The sequence below is a fragment of the Convolutriloba macropyga genome, chromosome 9 (assembly GCF_964194025.1).
Source record: "Convolutriloba macropyga chromosome 9, txConMacr16.3, whole genome shotgun sequence".
NCBI lineage: Eukaryota > Metazoa > Xenacoelomorpha > Acoela > Convolutidae > Convolutriloba > Convolutriloba macropyga.
Window position 1 is genome coordinate 65,248,193 of NC_134476.1, and position 19,636 is coordinate 65,267,828.

A 19,636-nucleotide genomic window follows, 5' to 3' on the forward strand; every position below is an offset into this window, starting at 1 on the left:
GGTATATACATACATATATATATATATATATATATATATATATATATATATATATATATATATATGAGTGTATGTGTTTGTATGTGTGTTGAAAAAGGTTCCCTCCAAAGTGTGCAACGTGAGCAACGTATCTTTAACAGAAACAAAACCGGACAAAAAACATTAAGAAATGCGCAAACAATGCACTTTGAAAAAAAAGACGAAAACGCAAAATCCACGAACGAAAAAAGCAAAAAGTCACTGGGAGAGTGCAAAAAGGCACTAAGACGTTCAAAAAAGCAAAAAATGCATTGAGAAAGGCAACAAATTGTTTGAAAAGATGTTAAAAGGGTTATATTGTCATGAAAAAGCGAACAAATGCAATTCTCTAAAGAGTTTTCATTTTGGTTTCCTTTTTTTAAATTCAAAGCCACAAAAAGGACTGGGTTCAAACCTAAAACATACCAATTACCAGTTTTTACCAATTATTTGATATGTTTTTGGCTCAACCGTACTTTTGCAAAAACTACAATACTAAAAGGACCGCAGAACAACTGTTAACAGAACAAAAACAACTGTTAAATGATTTTAATTCCTTTTTTTTCGAAGATACGCCAAAGAGAATTTTTTCAGATATCTTTCGTTGCATTCGAAAGTCAAGTTACTTTTTGATTTTTTAAGCCATGCCGGTTGAGAGCGCATATACAAAATTTTGCTGCCACTTGTTTTAATATAATAAAATCCCACAATGAATAGAGTTATCAGATTCGTGGAATATCTATTTCTACAACAAAAAAGCCACAAAAGAATATGAAAAAAGAGAACGAACCAAATCTGCAGAAGCTGAACTTACTGCAATTGCTTATTGCTATTAAGAAATTTTGTTTCCAAATTATAAGACTTCAACTTTTAACAATAAGAAGAAATTTTGATAGTTTTTTTTAGTACAATAGTTTCTTAGAACCGCTTTTCTCTTGATTATGCATTGTTTTGATCTGAGCATCTTAAATGTTGAATAGGTGTCCAAAAGATCACAACATTATTAAAAAGCAACCATATTATTTTCCAACTAGAGATAATAATTTAAGCTATAAAGCGTAACTTCCACTAGCACTTTGAACAAAAAAATTCAAGCGTTTTCTCTTCATGTAACAAATTTATGTCCGAATTTGGGGTTCCGACTAAATTCTCCACTTTTCTTGAAGATATTCTAAAGGTATGTTTAAAACCGAGGCTTGTGGTGCTCATCTATTTGGGGGAAAAAGTAAAAATGTAAACTCAATACATCGGTTGGCAAACTCGCAAGGAGCTACAAAAGAAAAAAGTTATGAAAGAAGAATGGAAAATTGTTACAGATACTTTCACAGTGAATTACCTAATAAGCTTTTTATATTGTTGACATAAATACAAATTTTCACAAAAAGACAAGTATCCAATCACTTGAAAAACTTATTCCCTTTTATTGGTGTTTTGATAAAGAAAAACAGATAAAACCAATTAATTTCCAATTTATTTTTCAAATTTTTATGTTATAAAGAAATCCCACAGTAACCTCAGGAGGCAGTTATGTTAAAAAAAACTCTTGCTATAAAAGGAATTGGCCATCAACAGTCAATGGATTAAAAATAATGAACCAAAACAGCTCTTAAGACTGAGCAGACTACAAAAGTTATTAGACTATATGAAATAATTTGTAATAAAATCTTAAAATCTTCCTCTGGCAACAAAATTTATTGATTTGTTGCTACAATAGTGCCCAAAAGTAATAAATCTACTTATAGTGCTGCGCTGTCAACTAAAAGACGTGTGATCTTAACAAATCTGTTGCAAAAACCACGAACGAAAAGGAAACAAAAAGTCATTGGGAGAGCACAAACGCTTTTTTGATGGCCAAAAAGCAAAACGTGCACTGAGAAAAGCAGCTAATTGTTTGCAAAGATGTACAGAAGGTTAAAACGTCACGGAAAAGTGAACAAATGCAAACCTCTAAAGAGTTCTCATTTTCTTTTCATTTGTTAAATTCAAGGCTTTAAAAAGAACTCGGTTCAAACCTAAAACAGTATACCGGTTTTTACCTATTAGTTATTATCTTTTTTGCTCAACCGGATTCTTGCAAAAGCAACAAAACTAAAAGAACAGCAGAAGAACTCTAAAAAAACTGTTATATATTTCTAATTCCTCTTATTTCGAAGATACGTCACAGTTAAATTTACTATATTTTTCATCGCAATCGAAAATCAATTACCTATTTGATTTTTTAGGCCAAGCGCTTGGGAGCACATATCAAAAACTTTGATACCACTTGTTTTGATATAATAAAATTCCACAATTAATTGAGTTATACGATTCGTAGAATAGCTATTTCTACAACAAAAAGCTACAAAATTTCATTAAAAAAAGAGAAGGAACCAAATCGGCAGCTGACACTACTGCAATTAATTTTTGAAATTAGTACATTTCGTTTCTGAATTAAAAAACTTCAATTTTTATCAACAATAACGAAAGTTTGTTGGTTTTGTAGTACAACTGCTCCTAAGAGCCGCTCTTCTCTTTATTATTTATTGTTTGATCCTATAAAACGTAACCTTTACTAGCTTTTTGAACAAAAAAAGTTAAAGGTTTTCCCTTCCTGTAACCAACTTATGTCCGAATTTGAAGTTCAGATTATTTTTTTTTTCAAATTTTTTTGCAGATGTCGTAAAAGGTTGTTTAAAACCGTAGCTTGTGGCGCTCATCTACAGGGAATAAAGTAAAATTGTAAACACAATACATTGGTTGGCAAACTCGCATGGAGCTACAATAGAAAAAGATATGAGAAGAATGGAAAATAGTTACAAATACTGTCAAGAAGTTAATTTCTTAATAAGCTTTTAACGTTATTGACATATATACAAAATTTCACAAAAAGTCAAGTAGCCAATCAATTGAAAAACTTATTTTCTTCTACTGGTTTTTTGTTAAAGAAAAACAGATAATACCTAATTATTTTCCAATATCTTTGCAATAACTTTTTATGTTATAAAAAAAGTCCCACAATAACCTCAGCAAGCAGTTATGTTAAATAGCTAATGCTACAACTGCAAATGGCCATCAACAGCCGATGGATCAAAAATAGTGAAGCAAATCAGCTCCTGAGACTGAGCAGACTACAAAGGACATTCGAATTTGTATTAAAAATTTGAAATTTTCCTCTGACAACAGAGTTTATTGCCTTTGTTGCTACACGAGTACCCAATAGTCGTAAATCTGCTTATTTTGCAGCGCTTTGAACTAAAAAGTGTGTGATCTGAACAAATGTTGGGACGGTTACAACGTCATAAAATACGAACAATGGAAAATCGTTAACGTGTTTTGATGATGTTTCCGTTCTTTAAAACTTTAAGCCGCAAACATAAAGCGTTTCAAACATAAAATGCTATTCAACTTTTTATTTCCCAATCTTTATTAATTTCCTTTTGCTAAACCGGACGTTTGCAAAAACTACGAAACCAAAGATTCAGGAGAACAAGAAAGCTGATAGCTTATTTAATTTTTTTTCAAAAGAAGGTAAACTCCTTCGTCCTTTTATATTTCAACCCCGATAACTCAAAATAAAATCAACCTCGTTTGGTTTTTTTAAGAGCCACGCGGTGAGAGCGCATACATTAAGTGTTTTTTGCAATTTATTTTGATACTATAAAATCCCAGATTGAATTTACCATTTAATTTGTTGGATAAATATTGGTACATCAAAAGCTTGCAGTCAGAAATCAACTCAACAAAAAATAGCAAATCTGGACATGGAAGCGACTATACTACAAATATTTGTAGAGTTGAATACATTTTTTTGTTTCTAAAATGATGAACTTTTAAGATTATCGACAAACAATGAACTTTCTTGTCTTGAGTACTACAACACATTTTTTATATAAAATCAGCCTTTGATTCAGCAACTTTCCTACATCTTTCTAGCACCTGTGAAAACCTCAGAGAATTGAGCGCCTTTCTTACATATTTTCAACATTTCTCTTGCAAGACTTCAGCAGCTTCTCAGAACCTTTTTTTACATATTTTCAGCAATTGTGAAAATGTCAAAGTGAACGGAATGAGCGCATTTTTTTCATAATTTGACGTGCAATTTTTTTGCTCACTATTTCCTATAATATTGTCAGCATGTACGGTCCTTCATCTTTTGAATTTCTGTGGAGCCATTAATCAACCAAATATCTGTGTTGTTTTTAATGATGAATCATATTTTTGAAAAACAGAACAAGTGAAAAGCGTCACGTTTTCATCTTATCTAACGGAAGGAAGACAATTTGACTTAAACCACCATGTTTTCTTCAATCAAATGTTTTGGCCATATACTCCGCCTACGATAACTGTTTTATCTTATTAGTTGACAAAATTGTCTAATCTTTTGACAGATTTCCAGTTGTTTTTAAGTAGGACTGCTCTAGTGCAATGCTGTTTAGTTTTGCTCTGTGCTGCCTCTCTATGTACAGAAGCAGAAACAAAATTTAAAAAAATTCCAAAAATGTTTAAGATAAGTAAAATGCGTAAGATAAGTGCTGAATTTACTGAAATTTATACAAGAAATGCGCTGACAGGATAAATCTTTTTTTAAGGATTAATATACGGATAAATCTTACATAATTCTCCACTTAAAGAGCTGAAAAGTGCTGAAATTATGAAAGAAAGATGCTGAAATTTCAGCAGATTAAGTGGATTATTAAGTAAGATTAATGTGGCAAAAAAAAATTTTTTTTTCTTCAGCGGTTGTCAGCGCATTTCTTACATAAGTGTTGCCAAAATCCTCAACCCGGGTTTAAAGGGACAACGCTTGAGAGCAGCCATTTGATAACCAGTGCGGCCTTTTTATAAACCATATGACCTTCGAAAAAGACAAAATACGAGAGAAACTAGAACCTGAATGGGCTAACTAGTGTGGGCAAAAACAGTTATGTGGTTGGTTTATCATTTTAACGTGGCATATTTTGTAAGATTCCTTTCAGTTATTGGGTTCAACTTAAACAACCATTGAGGTCATCGAGTGATTTGTTTTTGTTGTTTGTTTTAGCCCGGACGAAAGTGAGGCACCAGACAATATTATTGCACTTTTGCGTTTACAAAGGCCAATTGAGGGTAAGAAAGTGATCTGTGTCAACTTTACCCAAAGAGCTGAAAAAGAGTGAATATGCTGCGATTGCAGCTCTAAAATTATCCCCCCTCCAAACATTGAAACCTGTGAGCGAAAAGCAATGGTGAAACCTATAGATTGGCTCACAAACAGGGTCGAGGTGTCATCGCCATTCAACGCAAAAATATTTAAGATAAGCGGTGAATACGGAAAATTTTGTAAGATAAGCAGTGAATGCGGTGAAATTACATAACTCAGGCGGTGAATGAGGTGAAAAAACCATTATCGCCGGGTAGCGGTGAAATTACATAACTTCACCGCTGAATTTAGGAGTGCAATTACATAAATTTGCCACTTTTAAAAAAATTGTCCAAATAATGTAAGATAAGCGGTGAATGCGATGAAATTACATAAATTCACCGTTTAATTTAGTGGTGAACTTACATAATTTCACCGCATTCTCCAGATTTCACCGCTAAAATTTGTAATTTCAACGCTTATCTTACAAAAGTTCAACATATGTTTTACATAAAAGAGAGTGAATTTGGTTTAAATTCAAAACAAAGTCGATGGATTGTAGTGAGAAGTGGCGCAGTGGAAGAAGAAGTAGCTTACATGCAGGAGGTGAGAGGGTCAAATTCCTGCAAGGACGGTAACTTATAGTAAGCGCTGAAATGGGTTGAATTTTTGTAAGTTCACTGCTTACTCTAGCGGTGAACTTACATAATTTCACCGCATTCATCGCATTTCACCTCAAAATTATGTACAAAATTTACGGAGAAAAACCAACTTTTTACCGCTTATCTTACATATTTTTCCAATTTTTTCTCGACCCGGGTAGTTGTGAATTTAACTTATTTCAGACAAAAGTGAGAGTCTGTTTCAGAGTCTGAATTAGAGAATAATCAGAGTCTGCTTCAGAGTCTGAATTAGAGAATAATCAGAGTCTGGTTCAGAGTCTTATAAGAGTCTGAATCAGAGAAAATCAGGGCAAAATGAAAGAAGAACAGACTTTGGATCAGTTATCAATTGTTTCTGAAAAATTTCTTGTTTCAGTAATGAATTACTCTGAAAATTAGGTACCGGATGAAACAAAAGTTTTGTCTAGCTTTGAAAAAGTTTATTTAGTAAGCCCATAAAGGTAAAACAGCTCTGAAAGCCAAATTTTTTGCATCGTCTCTTAGCCATTAAATGGATGGAGTTACAATGTTTCGGAGAAAATGTAAAAAAAAATGAAGACTTTCACCAACATTTTCGCAATTTTCTTTGCAATTTTTACCTGTGAAACAGTAGTAATATTTACAGCGAGCTCAATTTAAGTACTTGTAGGTAAACATGATAAGAAAGCGTTTAATTGGTCGGAAAAGAAACAACAGTAGGAGTGAAAATATCAGAAGGCAAATTATTTTTATTCCCGTACCGAACTCCAAGTTTAAATCAGTACGGGGCAATTGTTTCCCATGTAATATATTTTGCTCGACTTTTCGCTCGAAATTTGCTTTTTTTCAATGGTATATTAACGTAGCAAAACACAAGTTTCGAACAGTCATGGTGGCGAAGAAAGGAGAACGAACGTCTAGGGATCGGGAGATCGTGGGTTCAATCCACGTACCGAAATAATTTTTTGCACTTAGCCCAAGTCTGACCATTGTAAAATAAAGACTGAACGCAAATCTGAGAAGTCAAAAAACTGACATGAATCAACCTATGACTCAGTAATGACCAGGAATTGCGTTCATACTGGCCCAGTATTGAAAGCCACTTGGAGTTAGGTAAGGGTTGCCTGTTCATTTGTTTTCCACCCCGGCAGAATCCGCTGTATTTTTTAAACAATTCAATTGTTAAATTGGCTTAATAAAACGTTCTGAAAATTTCTATGCTGTTTTTGAAGCCAACTAGAAGAATTTTTTGCAGCTCTCTTAAAACTTTGAAAATACCGAATTTTTCTGGAATCATTCCAAAATTTTTATTGCTTTGGCTTGAAATCTGGAACGGTGACAGCGATTTTTTTTCAATCAGCACAATGAATGTTTATTGTTTTTGTTATGTAGACTGGATGAAAAACTGCCTAATTTATGGTGTGACTAAACAAAAACGAAAAACGTTGTTGACACAAAGTTAAGAAAGTGTAGATTGTTTTCATAGTTTTCATGATTTCGATTATGTGGTTTGCAAACTGCTAAAATCAATGATTAGACAGTGAGTTAGCAATAAATATTTCATAAAAATTTTTCACATAATCATTTCTTCAGTGGGCTATTGTTGCAAACTAAAATTAGACTAAAATTTTTTCCTGGCAATTTTTATAAACTTTTTTTTATTCTCCAAACAGTTTAATGCCACTGGCGCAAAAAGTTGTCTTACCAAAGCGTAAAAATTTTGTAGTAGGTCAATCACAATACTTTTATTGATCGGCTTGTTGTCAAATAAAACAAGCAATCAAATTTCCGCGACTAAGGAAAATGTAAATATGATGTTTAAACTTGTAAAAAATGAAACAAAAATTATGACACTGAAATTTTCTGTAAATATATTTGGTTAAGTTTGTGCTCCCTATTTGATGACATTTTAGGCAAGTTGAACGGTACAGGCCAGAGAGTTTGTGGATTATGTTTTTTTTGAAAAATTTATATTTGTTTTCATTGTCCTTCGATCGAAAATATATTTTTTGCGGCCTTTCTTCAGCAGACGAATGACAAAAATCCGAAATCATTTTTCATTTGTAGTAATATATATCCGCTTTGCAAATTAGTTACTCAAAACGTGGCTGCCTAAATCATTTTTGTAACTTAATTGAATGGATGACAATTAACACAATTCTACAATTTTTCAAAATTATTTGAGCATAAAATTAACCTACAACTTTATTGCAAAAATCTTTTAAATAATTTTTTGCAACTAAAGATTAGTTGTTTTTTTAACAGAGATGTAAATTAATCGAAAACAGCTAACTTTTTAATATCTTTGATTAGTATCGATAAGGATGTTTCTGAAAACAATAAGCGAATAGGCTTTCTTTCCTCAATTGATACTATCTTAGTTACTAGATAACTAAAGCCAATGAAAAAGGTGACCCGTGGAAATGAGTTACTTGTTCTAAAAAATAAGGAAAAAAATAATATTAGTAGGGATTATCCAGGCCTGAACGACAGTTTAATTAATTGGCTTGCTGTGCTGTCAATACTTTTGCACGCATGCTTATAAAAACACTAATACTAAAAAAGTGACAAAATGTTAAAAGAAATTACTCAAGAACTCTGACACTGGCCTCAAAGTTGTTCAAAAACGGCAATCGTATCAAAAAAAGAAAGTTTCATGATTAGTCTATAAAAATTGTTTTCTGATTGGATGGTCCTTCATGTATTGCACACAACAAAATTTTCATATTGTATGTAATTACACTTTTCCAACATGTCAAAAATCAATTGAAATGTTTTAAAAACTGCTTGTTTATCTCAAAAGATTGTTTTTGTTATGACACTTGAGAATTAGTGTCTTCCTTTTTAATGAACAGATAGATCACTTAACGTGAGGATAATAATGATAATAGTTGCGTTTTAGTAATTTTTTTTGAAAATTTTGCAAACAGTTTTCCTTTCTGTTTTTTTCCTCTTCTTTTTTGTTCATCAAAATTTCATCTGAACTTTTGATGAACGATAATTGTAAAAAAATATAAGACCACTAAAAGAATTTTTTAAAATTATTATTATTGAAAAAGTGAAATTTTATCATCTTAAGCTCAGACAATAAAGAAGACAGGCTTAAAAAGGAAAATTCCGTCTGTAATTTTAATTTTGTTTTCTGTCAGTATATATATATATATATATATATATATATATATATATACATGTATCCTTCATTTGTTTGTTATTTTCTCGCAGCCATTTTTTCAAATGAGGGTAAAATGAACCAGTAGGGAGAGCACAAATTCAATGCGCGGGAAAATTTTGTACGGATTTGCCTAATAAAGTTTTTGTTTCTATTTTTCTCTAAAGTATAACAATTGATTGTTATTGATATATGCTAAGGATAAGCTGAATGGAGTTAAGGATAAATCTCATTTAGCAATAATGTTATCAATTTTTTGAAAGAGAAATTGCAGTTTGTTTGTTTACGAGTCGTATTTGTTCAGTAATTGTGGGGTTCTTACACTATTCTGAGATTTACCCTTGATATTAACTGGTTTATATAAACAAGAGAAGTAAGGATACTCAAAATTGATCAGTAAAAATTGATAGGCTTTTGGAAATATATACATTTTTATAATTTAAAATTCATTTTTTGTTATTTTTTAACTACCACTTCTTTAAAGAGGATTTTGAAAAATGTGATTTTCGTGTGTGTGAAAATGTTGAGCGTCAAATAAAATATTCTCATAGATTCTGCATTTTTAAATTTTATCAAAGTCGAGTAGTTTGGTTGCATAAACTTGGATGCCTTTTTGGGTAATTAAATTTCCAATAATTGTGATTCCATGAAAAGGGATGTTCGAAAGTTGTTTGAAAGAAAATTTGCGGTTTTCTGATTTTCTAAATAATTGGCAAATAAAATATCCTCATTGCCTCTTGATTTTTTGTCTACAAGATATCGTTTACACGATATCAATGAAGGGAAAAATGAAAACTAAATAGTTTAAAATTAAAGATACCTCTTTCTATAATAATATAAGGTTAAAAAAAAACAAATTTATCCTTGGTTCTGTGTTATATATTACTGATACCATATATGTTAGCGGCAAATTTTTATGATTTAAAATAGTTTTCGGAACCGATGAAATAATTTTCCGAACAATCCATTGTACTGCTGTTGACGAAATTTTGTCTCTAGTCTCAAACATGACCTTGTTATACTTCGCCATTTCATAACCTAAATTAAGGGAAAACATTTAATTCAAAAATGAATCTTATTCGTTCTTGTCTCCATTACATCAGTAATTACACTTCTTTTCGGTTTATGACACCCAGCTTAGCGATTGCATGTTCATTGCAGTCCAAATAGCCCGTGCAATGTTTTCACATAAAAGTTCGCTTAAAAAAAGTCAAGTACTCGTACTCTGTAAATTGGGATACGGATGTAAATTGTCACTTCCCTGCGTAGTTTAGTTTTCTATCTGAAATCATGCATTTTTAATTTTTCTTCAGTAATGCTGATTTGCGAACACTTTTAAAAAATTTAGCTGTTCAAACCATTTCAATCAAAAACGTTTGCTGATGGAGCGAAAAAAGGACAACCAAATGACCAGACTTAGTTAAAATCAGAGTATTTGTTCTTCTCATAATATAAAAGGTACCTAGATAACTTGATAACTGACATTAACATGATCAAGTAATTTGGTTACTAAATCACAAATCATTAGCCCGAAAAAATAAAAGATTTTGAAGACATTTTTCAGGAAATTAAATTGTATCAGTATCAGTTATTGCAATATACATACAAAAGTTCAAGCAGTTGTTCAAAAACAGAAACTCAATCACTCAATAACGGCTCTCGTACTTCAAAAGTAGAAATGAGACTCCAGATTTCGAGTCTGCATTAGTTTGACATTTTTTATTTTTTGGCGGAACAACCCTTTGCAATTTTTTTTGCCTGTTTCACCATTCACACGAACTCCACCCAGGTTGAGTTGCTATCCGGACGTGACCTCTGATCAGACCGTGCCAGACCAAAGTATCCTCTGATCAGAAAAATGTGCGCTCAAAACACCGTGTGCGCTAAATATGTGCTCAAGACGGTCTCTGATCATACCATTCCCATCCGGAAGTGACCTATGATCAGACCATTCTTATCCGGAAGTGACTTACGATCAGACCATTCCCATCCGGAACCAAAACCCAGACCCTGTAATTATGGTCTGGGAACACACCGTGTGCGTTGGACTTCGGATGATCAGAGGTCACTTCCGGATGGCACCTCAACCTGGGCAATCAGTGAAAACATAGGCCGGGCAATTGATTGTGTAATTATTGAAGAAAAGTTATCTTAAATCTAGCACCCGTGAGTTAAATGGTTACCACGCTGATGTCTATAATAGATGGATAGATGCTTTATCAACACATGACAGATTCAGAGGTTTAAATTCATCTACCTGTTCAGCAGATTATTTTTCCACAGCTGTTCAATATTGAAATATATCAGAAAAAAAAGACAAGAAGCCGCAGCCCCAAAATCATTGTCTCCGGTCATGGAATTCTGGCCGGCTAGCTGCCATTTTTTACTGTTCACTTTTCCTCGTCAACCATACATTATTACAGATGCAGGTTGAGAAATGAAGTTTACTATTGAAGTGATTGAGAGTTAAAAAATGAGGCAAAGTTAATCTCAACATGGAATTGTTTTGCCCAAGTTTGACTGGATCAATTACAGGTCAACTGACCCGTGACCCGGGTCACGGCCTTGTCGGTTCACGCAAATGGTGTCCATTCGAAATGTATTCGAACTGGAAAGCTTATTCAATCTCCTTTCAGGATTAATCATAACGCTAGTTGCTTCCCCTCAAACACTATAGGCAGCCTTTTCCTTCAATTTAACCCAATGAGAAGAAGGAATCTATGAAGCGATCTCAATCTTGGATAATTAAAGCGGCAATTTTTTCAAAACTTTCAGCAGCGAAACTGGAAGGGGAGTACACCACATGCTTTGCTTCCCTGTAAAAAATTGGGCATTATGAAGTTAATAAAAATTCCCGAATAAACTAAAGTCAACCAATAATTGTAATTATAAAAGAGTAATTATAAAATCAATGTTTGCTGTTTGAAGAAGATACAAAGCATAAAATCTTTCAAATCCTGCTATCTCATTTGTACATTTTTTCAAACCATTTTTGACTTCCCCTCAGCCAAAAAAAACTGAGCAAAAACTACAAGGATGTTTTCATAAATTTAACGCTCAACTTCGAATAAAAATGTCTACATTATGTCCTGCACAAACTTTCGAGTAGAATTTCTTTTCAGATTTATTAATTTTGATCAATTGTTTAATTTTTCGTCTCAGGTCGATAATAAACTTTCGGCTGTTCAATTTTTGATTTCTTTCAATTTTGTGATCATTTTGTTTAGACACGAAATGAACCATGTTTTTTTTTAAATTTTGCGGTATCAAAAAGTGAAGCTTTTGTCGTTTTTGTCTTTAGTAAAGTCAAAATTTTGGTATGAAACTAAAAGGTTTGGACTATGATTCCTTTGACCAAGTTGTTACGAAATTTGTAAAAACCAACAATTCGTTCACTGGTAAATACAAAAAGACTCGAAATTACAACTATATCCCTAATAACCGTCTTGAGTCTCAAAGAATGGCTTGGATATTTGGGTTAAGCATTCCAAACATGTTGATTTCCAAAATTTCCCGTTATAAGAATGACCTCGTTAGTAAGTTTCCATATATGGTTCATTTTATTGAGAGTAAATTTTTCGACGAACACTTTTTTTCTCCCAGAGTCAATATGTGAAAAATATCGGGCTTAATCCTACCTTATATGTCCTTTGTTTTTGTCCAGAAGTTGACCGGTTCCTGCCATTATGTGAAGCCCGCCTACGACAAGGCGATCTAATTGGGGTGTCTGGGTTCGGGTCTATCTCGCGTACCCAATTGACGCCCCCTTTAAACGTACTACCAGAGGCAATCTTCAGCGTGAACTATTTGCAGAAGGATTTTGTGTTTGTAATAGACCCTCTCCATTTTTGTGATCAGAGAGATATCTGCACTGACAAAATTGGAGGTAAGAAAGAACACATAAAGAACAATTTGCCTAGAAAAATGAATGAAAAGAACATCAGATCCAAGGTTCCAGTCCCAGACTGAATGTTCATATGTCCAGACCGTCCCAGACAAAACATGTCTATGTCCAGACCACCCCAGACGGAACGTACCTATGTTCAGACTTTCGTGCGTTCCAAACCAAAATTCATGAGCTCAAATTTTGAATCTGATATCTATTATAAAAGCCGTGCCATTTATGACCCCCTCCCCCCCAAAAAAATGAGACCGTGGTGATGTACAGTATTATGTAACTATATAAAGCAACGAAAGGCGCTAGGGAAGGCGGTGTCAAGTTTTCAAACAGAGGTGTTTTGAGAGGTGTTTTGCATATATTCGGTATGAAGCGTTCTCTTGGCCTAAAATCATCAAACCTAAATTTTTTCGCAGTGACTTATATCATTCTGCCATACCACAATGACCCAGTTTACTTGATACCAGCTTGCACCCAAAAACTAACTCGTTTTGTTGTTCGGGTTAACGCCTCTTAGTTTTTATTTTAATATTCATAAGCTATCTATCAAAAACTTTATATGCTTTCTAAAGATCAAATTCGCCCGTAGCATAACTATTGTTAGAAACGCCGTCAAAAAAATTTACACAACAAATCTCTTCAATTTTAGCAATCGCAGTTTTCAATTGAGATTTGTCATGCATTATCTCTGCCTTTACAAAAGTTCACCTCATTTCGTTTTCATGTTAAAATTTTCCAATTTTGCAAATTTTTTGATGAAAAAAGGGTATAACACTGAAAGTGATGTCAATTTTTATGAAATTGTTGTTTTTTAGTTTTAAAAGAACAATTTTTTGGAAAACAACTTAAAAAATTCAGGAAAAATCAGGAATTGCTATGGGTATTTATTGATTAAAATAGTCAAAAATAAGCTGCAGCCGTGTTAAATCTTATCTTACTGAATAGTTTAGGATTCGCGTTGCGAATGCTTTGTCTTAAGAATGTAGTAGCAAGTGCAGAGCGAATACACAACTAATTGTGTAATACGAATTCTGATTATTGGAAACGCGATGCGGATCCACTGCTAAGATTAACTTAGGATTATGAAGAGCGTTTACAGAGTAACTTGAATTCAGATTGACTAAATGAAATTATGATTACTAATAATAAACTGGTATGAACAAAATATGAAATAATTTAGTAGACTACCGGGAATATTAATATAGGTGAATAAATAGAAGTCATAACTTTTAGTTATAAAACACATGATATAATTATAGATATAGAGGGTAAATAATTTAGTACATATGAAGGTTTCGATATATATTTAGGTATCCATACGTATCACATTTCCCTCGTGACAAAAAAAAATTTAATGTATTTACAATTTTTTAGTATCAACACAAAGCATGAAATTGAATGAGATGAACATAACTTAACTCAAAATGTAGAGGTACTGCTATTGTTCAATAATTGTGTAAGTGTAAGGCGAATACGCGTCAAATTTTAAACATTTAAAGTGAATACATTATACTGAATAATTTATATGCACACACAGAAATAAACGGATTCGCAGGGCGAACACTGAAAGAAATTAAAGGCTGACAATTGAGGATGAACTGTAATCAATTAAAAGTAAAATTAACATTAAATTTGGATTAGAAGAGCGGGAACAAGACTAAATAAATGAATGTAGTTTGAGACAGTTTTGCTGAGTTTTTGGGCTTAAATTTCATTCTCTGCATCCCAAACCGACATTTCCCGTTCTTGCTCATATTCAAAATATCGAACTCTGGGGTCCAGTGGTGAAACTTGTCCCAATTGTAAGTCGGGTCAGGGTGGTGACGGGATTCTAGATTGTTCGGCCGTTTGGATGAGAGCTACCACCGAATCTGACTGTTTTTATCGTTTCTTCTCTTTTTTATTCTTGCGCTTCTTTGGTTCAGCAGAACTTGTTGAAGCCAGAGAACTTGTAGGAGAAATGTCGGCATCTGTGAAGCCATAGAATTGGGGTCGATTGCGCTTGCGGCCTTTTGTTTGGTCGTCCTGTGTCTGTGCGGAGGGTACTTGTGATGCAGGTGTAGGTGGAGCCGGTACAATCGAAATGAGGGGCTGGTTTTGAGCTGGTACGTCTTCTTGAATATCAGCTGTGGGGACATTAAGGCGTCTTTTGAACTGTGGTTTGGTCGGCTTGCGTACCGTTAGCGCACGCGATACGTTCGAATTCACAGATGATACTACTGATGTAGTATCACGTTGGCGATGTCTAATTTTGATTTCGCCCCTCTTCTGTTTCTTAAGATCGTCACTATGCTTCGCGATCTTAAATTCTGTGGTTTTTTCGTAGGGAGCAGGGCGTCGCTGGGCATATACCCACAAGTTGGTGGATCTTTCGGCTTTAGTCCCAAATTTTGCGAGATCACTATCTCGGACTTTCACTGGGGTTTTGCCAGGCTCATTGATTATTGTCGTTGTTGGTGACGACTTGGTGACGAAGGATCCAGGCTTTAGTACTTCGTACAGACCCGCCAGTTGTCTTTTTGCTCGTTTCTTTTGTGGTAATTTTCGAGCCAGTTTGACATTAAGGGACTGTTCTGTCCTGGGGATAGGGTCTGTGATCTGCGCATGAGTTATGAAACGGGACTTTTTGTTGTCGGACTCCCGATAGCGTTGACCTGCGTCTAAGGAGGCCTGGCGCATCTTCTGCTCTATTTCAATGTCACTTCTGTTGGCACTGATCCATCCATTTTTGTCCAGCAAATCCTCCGCAGAAACTGTTTCAGCATCTAAATAGTGATTAACAATTTTTTCATAAGTTAGATTTTGACTTGATGGAAGTGTGCTAATATTCCTTAAAGGAGTATTTGCAGGACGACCGAAATGAGCTTCAAAAGGTGTTATCTTTGTTGTTTTCTGTTTAGTTAATCGTAAATCAGAGACTATTTGTTTTATTGCTTTAGCTGTGGAAAATGTATCTTTATTTTCGGCTTTCATGCAAGATAAGCGTCTATTAATTGTTTGGATAATTCGCTCCACCAATCCAATAGCTCTATGATCACCGACCGGAGCGTCGAGAATGTCGATATTATTTTCGTTACAATAGTTTGTAACTTGTTTACCTACAAGACAAGTTGCTTGGTCTAAGCGTATTGTTCGCGGGATTCCAAGAGTATATGCATAATCACGAAGAAATTTTACTACATTTACCCCATTAGCATTGTCGAATATTCTAAGAGTTGGATATTTTGAATAACGGTCAATACATGTTAAGAAATAAATGTCTTTGTCTTTATCATTAATTATCGGACCCCCAAAATCAATCTGTATTTCTTCGGTTGGTTCTTGACAAGCTTTGTGTGGGTGCCATTTAGATTTTGGTATAATAGGTTTCAGATTCTTACCAATATCCGTACACGGGACGCAATCAGATGTTTTTGCTAAAATTTCCCTATGCATGTAGTGCCACCATGCATATTGAGAGAGAGATATCATCCCCCAACTACCCGGGTGCGTCATGTGGATGGATTCGAGCACCGCTTCCTTAATAGAGTTTGGAATGGCCACGCGTTGGTCAACACACAGACACCCAGATTTCACGTGTAAGTCCTTCCAAAAGGAGTGGATTTATGTGCTCACTTCTTTACAACGGGCCTCATCATCCTGCATTACACAATCGCGGATCTCTTTCAACACCGCGTCTTTGCTCGTGAGGACCGCCAGGAAAGATTTAGTGAAGAGCTGGTTGAGGTTGTTTTCAAATACCTCTTCCCGAGAGAGCTCGATGTCATATTCTTCTGGTGATGATGATGCTTGGGTGTTGCTGGGTCCGCCTCTGGTAGATGAGATGGGGTTGGATTGGGTGCGGAATGTCACTCTTGGGGTGTGTGGTGAAGTTGGTGGATTGTTTTGTGGTGCCTCTTTTGCTGACATGTTGATGTGAAGTACTTGCTGTGCGGAGCTAGCTATCAAATGGCAATTAGAATTTTGCGACTGGATTCGTGATGCGAGTGTGGTATCAGATTGAAGCAATTGATTTGCACGGCAATTAAATTTAGAAATGAATTCAGAATTATAATTGTTTACTTGTGCTCGAGGAATGAATGGATTAATTGAGGCATTTGAATTATGCGCGTTAATTTTAGCAGGTTTGCAAGAGTGGACGCGCGTCGGGTGTACTTGTTGCTTATAATTACTAGTTATGTGCCGCTTTTGGAAAGGAATTTTATTTGCGTTACTAAATAAAGATGTAATCGCGTCGCGGATACGGAAAATTGTTGCTACCATAATTTCCTCATCGTATTGATTGACACTTTTAGCGTTCTGATTTGGTTGTCGCGAAATTTAATCAACCAAGCCCATTCGGGTACCAGGAATATGTTCGCTGTTAAAATCAAATGGTAACAAACGGTCAATCCATAGTGTTAATCTACTGTTGTAGGATTTCTAAGAGCGGTGTGATTTTAAGACTGAAAGAAGTGCTTTGTGATCTGTTAAAACTGTGAAAGTTTTCCCAAATAGATAATATTTAAAATATTCAATGGCCCAAACCACCCCAAGTAATTCGAGCTCATTTACACTATAGCGTTCTTCATTGCTATTAAGAAAACGAGATGCAAAAGCTATTGTTTTCCACCCTTCACAATCTAATTGTTCAAGCGCAGCGCCTAAGCCTTGGCGGGATGCAACGCATTTGATGCGCGTTTCCAGTGTTGGATTAAAATGAGTATTTTCTGTAGCGTTTGCAATAACAGTTTTGATATGTTCAAAATGTAATTGATGATTCTCATTCCAAATAAATTTTTCGTTTTTCTTTAATAAAGGTCGAAGAGGGTGGCATATTTTGGCAAGATTAGGTATAAATTTGCTGAGATGGTGAACGCTACCTAAAAATGACCGTAATTGTTTCAATGTTTTGATTTCCGCAATTGCCGCTGTTTTAGATTCGATAGGTTTAACACCACTGTGTGAGAATGTAAAGCCAAGCCAATTTATTTGATGTTTTGCGAAGTGGCATTTGCTTAAATTAATTCTAAGGGGATCTGCTTCAAGTTTTTGGAGACATTTGTATACGTATTTGAGGTGCGATTCCTGGGTGCCTTTGCTAACTACGATTATGTCATCCAGAAAACAGTATGTGTTAGTCAGCCCAACCAATATGTAATCCATTGCCTTTTGAAACTCGGCCGGCATATCTGTAAGGCCATAAAATCCCGTTTTAAAACGATACGTACCTGTTGCTTCGCCGCAAATGATATTAAAATTACAATGACGTGCAGTATCTGGATGCAGCTTCAGTTGGCTATAGGCATATTTTAGATCGATTGTTGAAAAATAGACATTATCTCCCAGATTTGAGTTATTAATACGTTGTGAAATTGAATCGATGAGACGATCTATGTTTGGCATTTGATACTTGTTTTTGTGGATCGCTTTGTTTAATATTTTCGAATCAAGAGCTAATTTTACAGATTTGTACTTTTTGACCGTAATTACAATGGGAGAAATGAAGTTTTTATCCGAACATTCTTGTAATTTTTCAATGTGTCCTTGTTCAGAAAGTTTCTTTAGTTCAGCGGATACTTTGTCTAATAAATTTATAGGAACACGGTGGCCTTTTTGGTGTGATGGGGTATAATGTTTGTGGAATTTTGAACGAACTGTATGTACTTTGGACTTACCAATTCTGGAGATTAGGTCGGGGTAATCAATAGCAATCTGTTTTTTAATTGGGCAATATTCTTGATCTACCTGATTGATTGTTACTTGATTACTTGATTGGTGTATTGAAAGTCCAAGAGCTGGAAATAAATCTCTACCCAATAGAGAACGATGTCCATCCGCCACTACTTGAATCTCGATTGGATTCGCGTACCAATTGCTGCTTTGAATTGAAGTTTGGAGAATGCCCACCGTATGAATAGGTTCATTTGAAAATGTTTTCAATTGTTTAGGATTCGCTTCGCGTATCCACTTCTATTTTGGGTCATGGGAAGTGATTGAGTTCGCCAAGGATTCATTTATTATTGTGCATACGCTGCCCGAATCCACCAAAACATTTGTTGATGTATTGCCGAGAGTTACAGGGAGATTGGTTGCGTCCACCGAAGTTGCGGAATCTGTTGAAGATATTACTGCTACACAGTTATCTTCATCTGAAGAATAGTTTGACTCCAAATCGGGATCAAAATTGGCCGAAATTTGATTGACATCTTCCGTTTGATCGTCTTTTTCTACCTTATTGACCCGCGGTTTAGGTTTTGGGTACGAATTGGGATCTTTAGGTTTGCGACAAACCTTTGCGAAGTGGTTTTCAATACCACAGTTATTGCATCTTTTTCCCCGAGCGGGACATTTATTACGGTGGTCGGAGGTCCAATTAGATCCACAGAAATGACAGGTTGTAGGCTTTTTCCGTGCTGTTGTGTTCATATTGGAAAAAGGGGTACCATTCGCGATACGTGTTCGTTGTACTTGGTTAACCGTTGATTGTGACTCGGTTTTGCTTGCGTTCATTTTTAGTTGGTTGAGTGTACCCATCTCAATATTAATTGCTATTGCCAATGCTTTTTCCGGGTCTACTGTTTCTTTAAGAAGTTCCTTCTGAATGTCTTCATTTTGCATATTTGCGATAAAGACGTCCCAGATGATAGTGTCCCCTTTATCTCCTAGATCACAGTTTTCCGAAAGTTCTTTGAGATGTCCATAGAACTTCTCAATAGGTTCTCCCTTTTGCTGTTTTCGTGTGAGGAAGAGGTATCTATCGAAGGTTATATTATAGATCCGAATGAAAGTTGTATTTAGAATATCCCAAAGATCCTTCGTTGAGATTGTTT

General features: G+C 34.7%; 1 protein-coding gene across 1 annotated transcript in view; it reads left to right on the forward strand.

Annotated features, from left to right (window-relative positions):
• Nucleotides 1-19,636, forward strand: part of LOC142345527 (uncharacterized) — a 28,383-nt gene that overhangs the window by 853 nt on the left and 7,894 nt on the right. Inside the window, exons 2-3 of the mRNA XM_075397599.1 lie at nucleotides 5,039-5,103; nucleotides 12,591-12,812. Of these exons, the coding sequence (XP_075253714.1) occupies nucleotides 5,039-5,103; nucleotides 12,591-12,812 (287 nt within the window). The remainder of the gene's footprint in view (nucleotides 1-5,038; nucleotides 5,104-12,590; nucleotides 12,813-19,636) is intronic.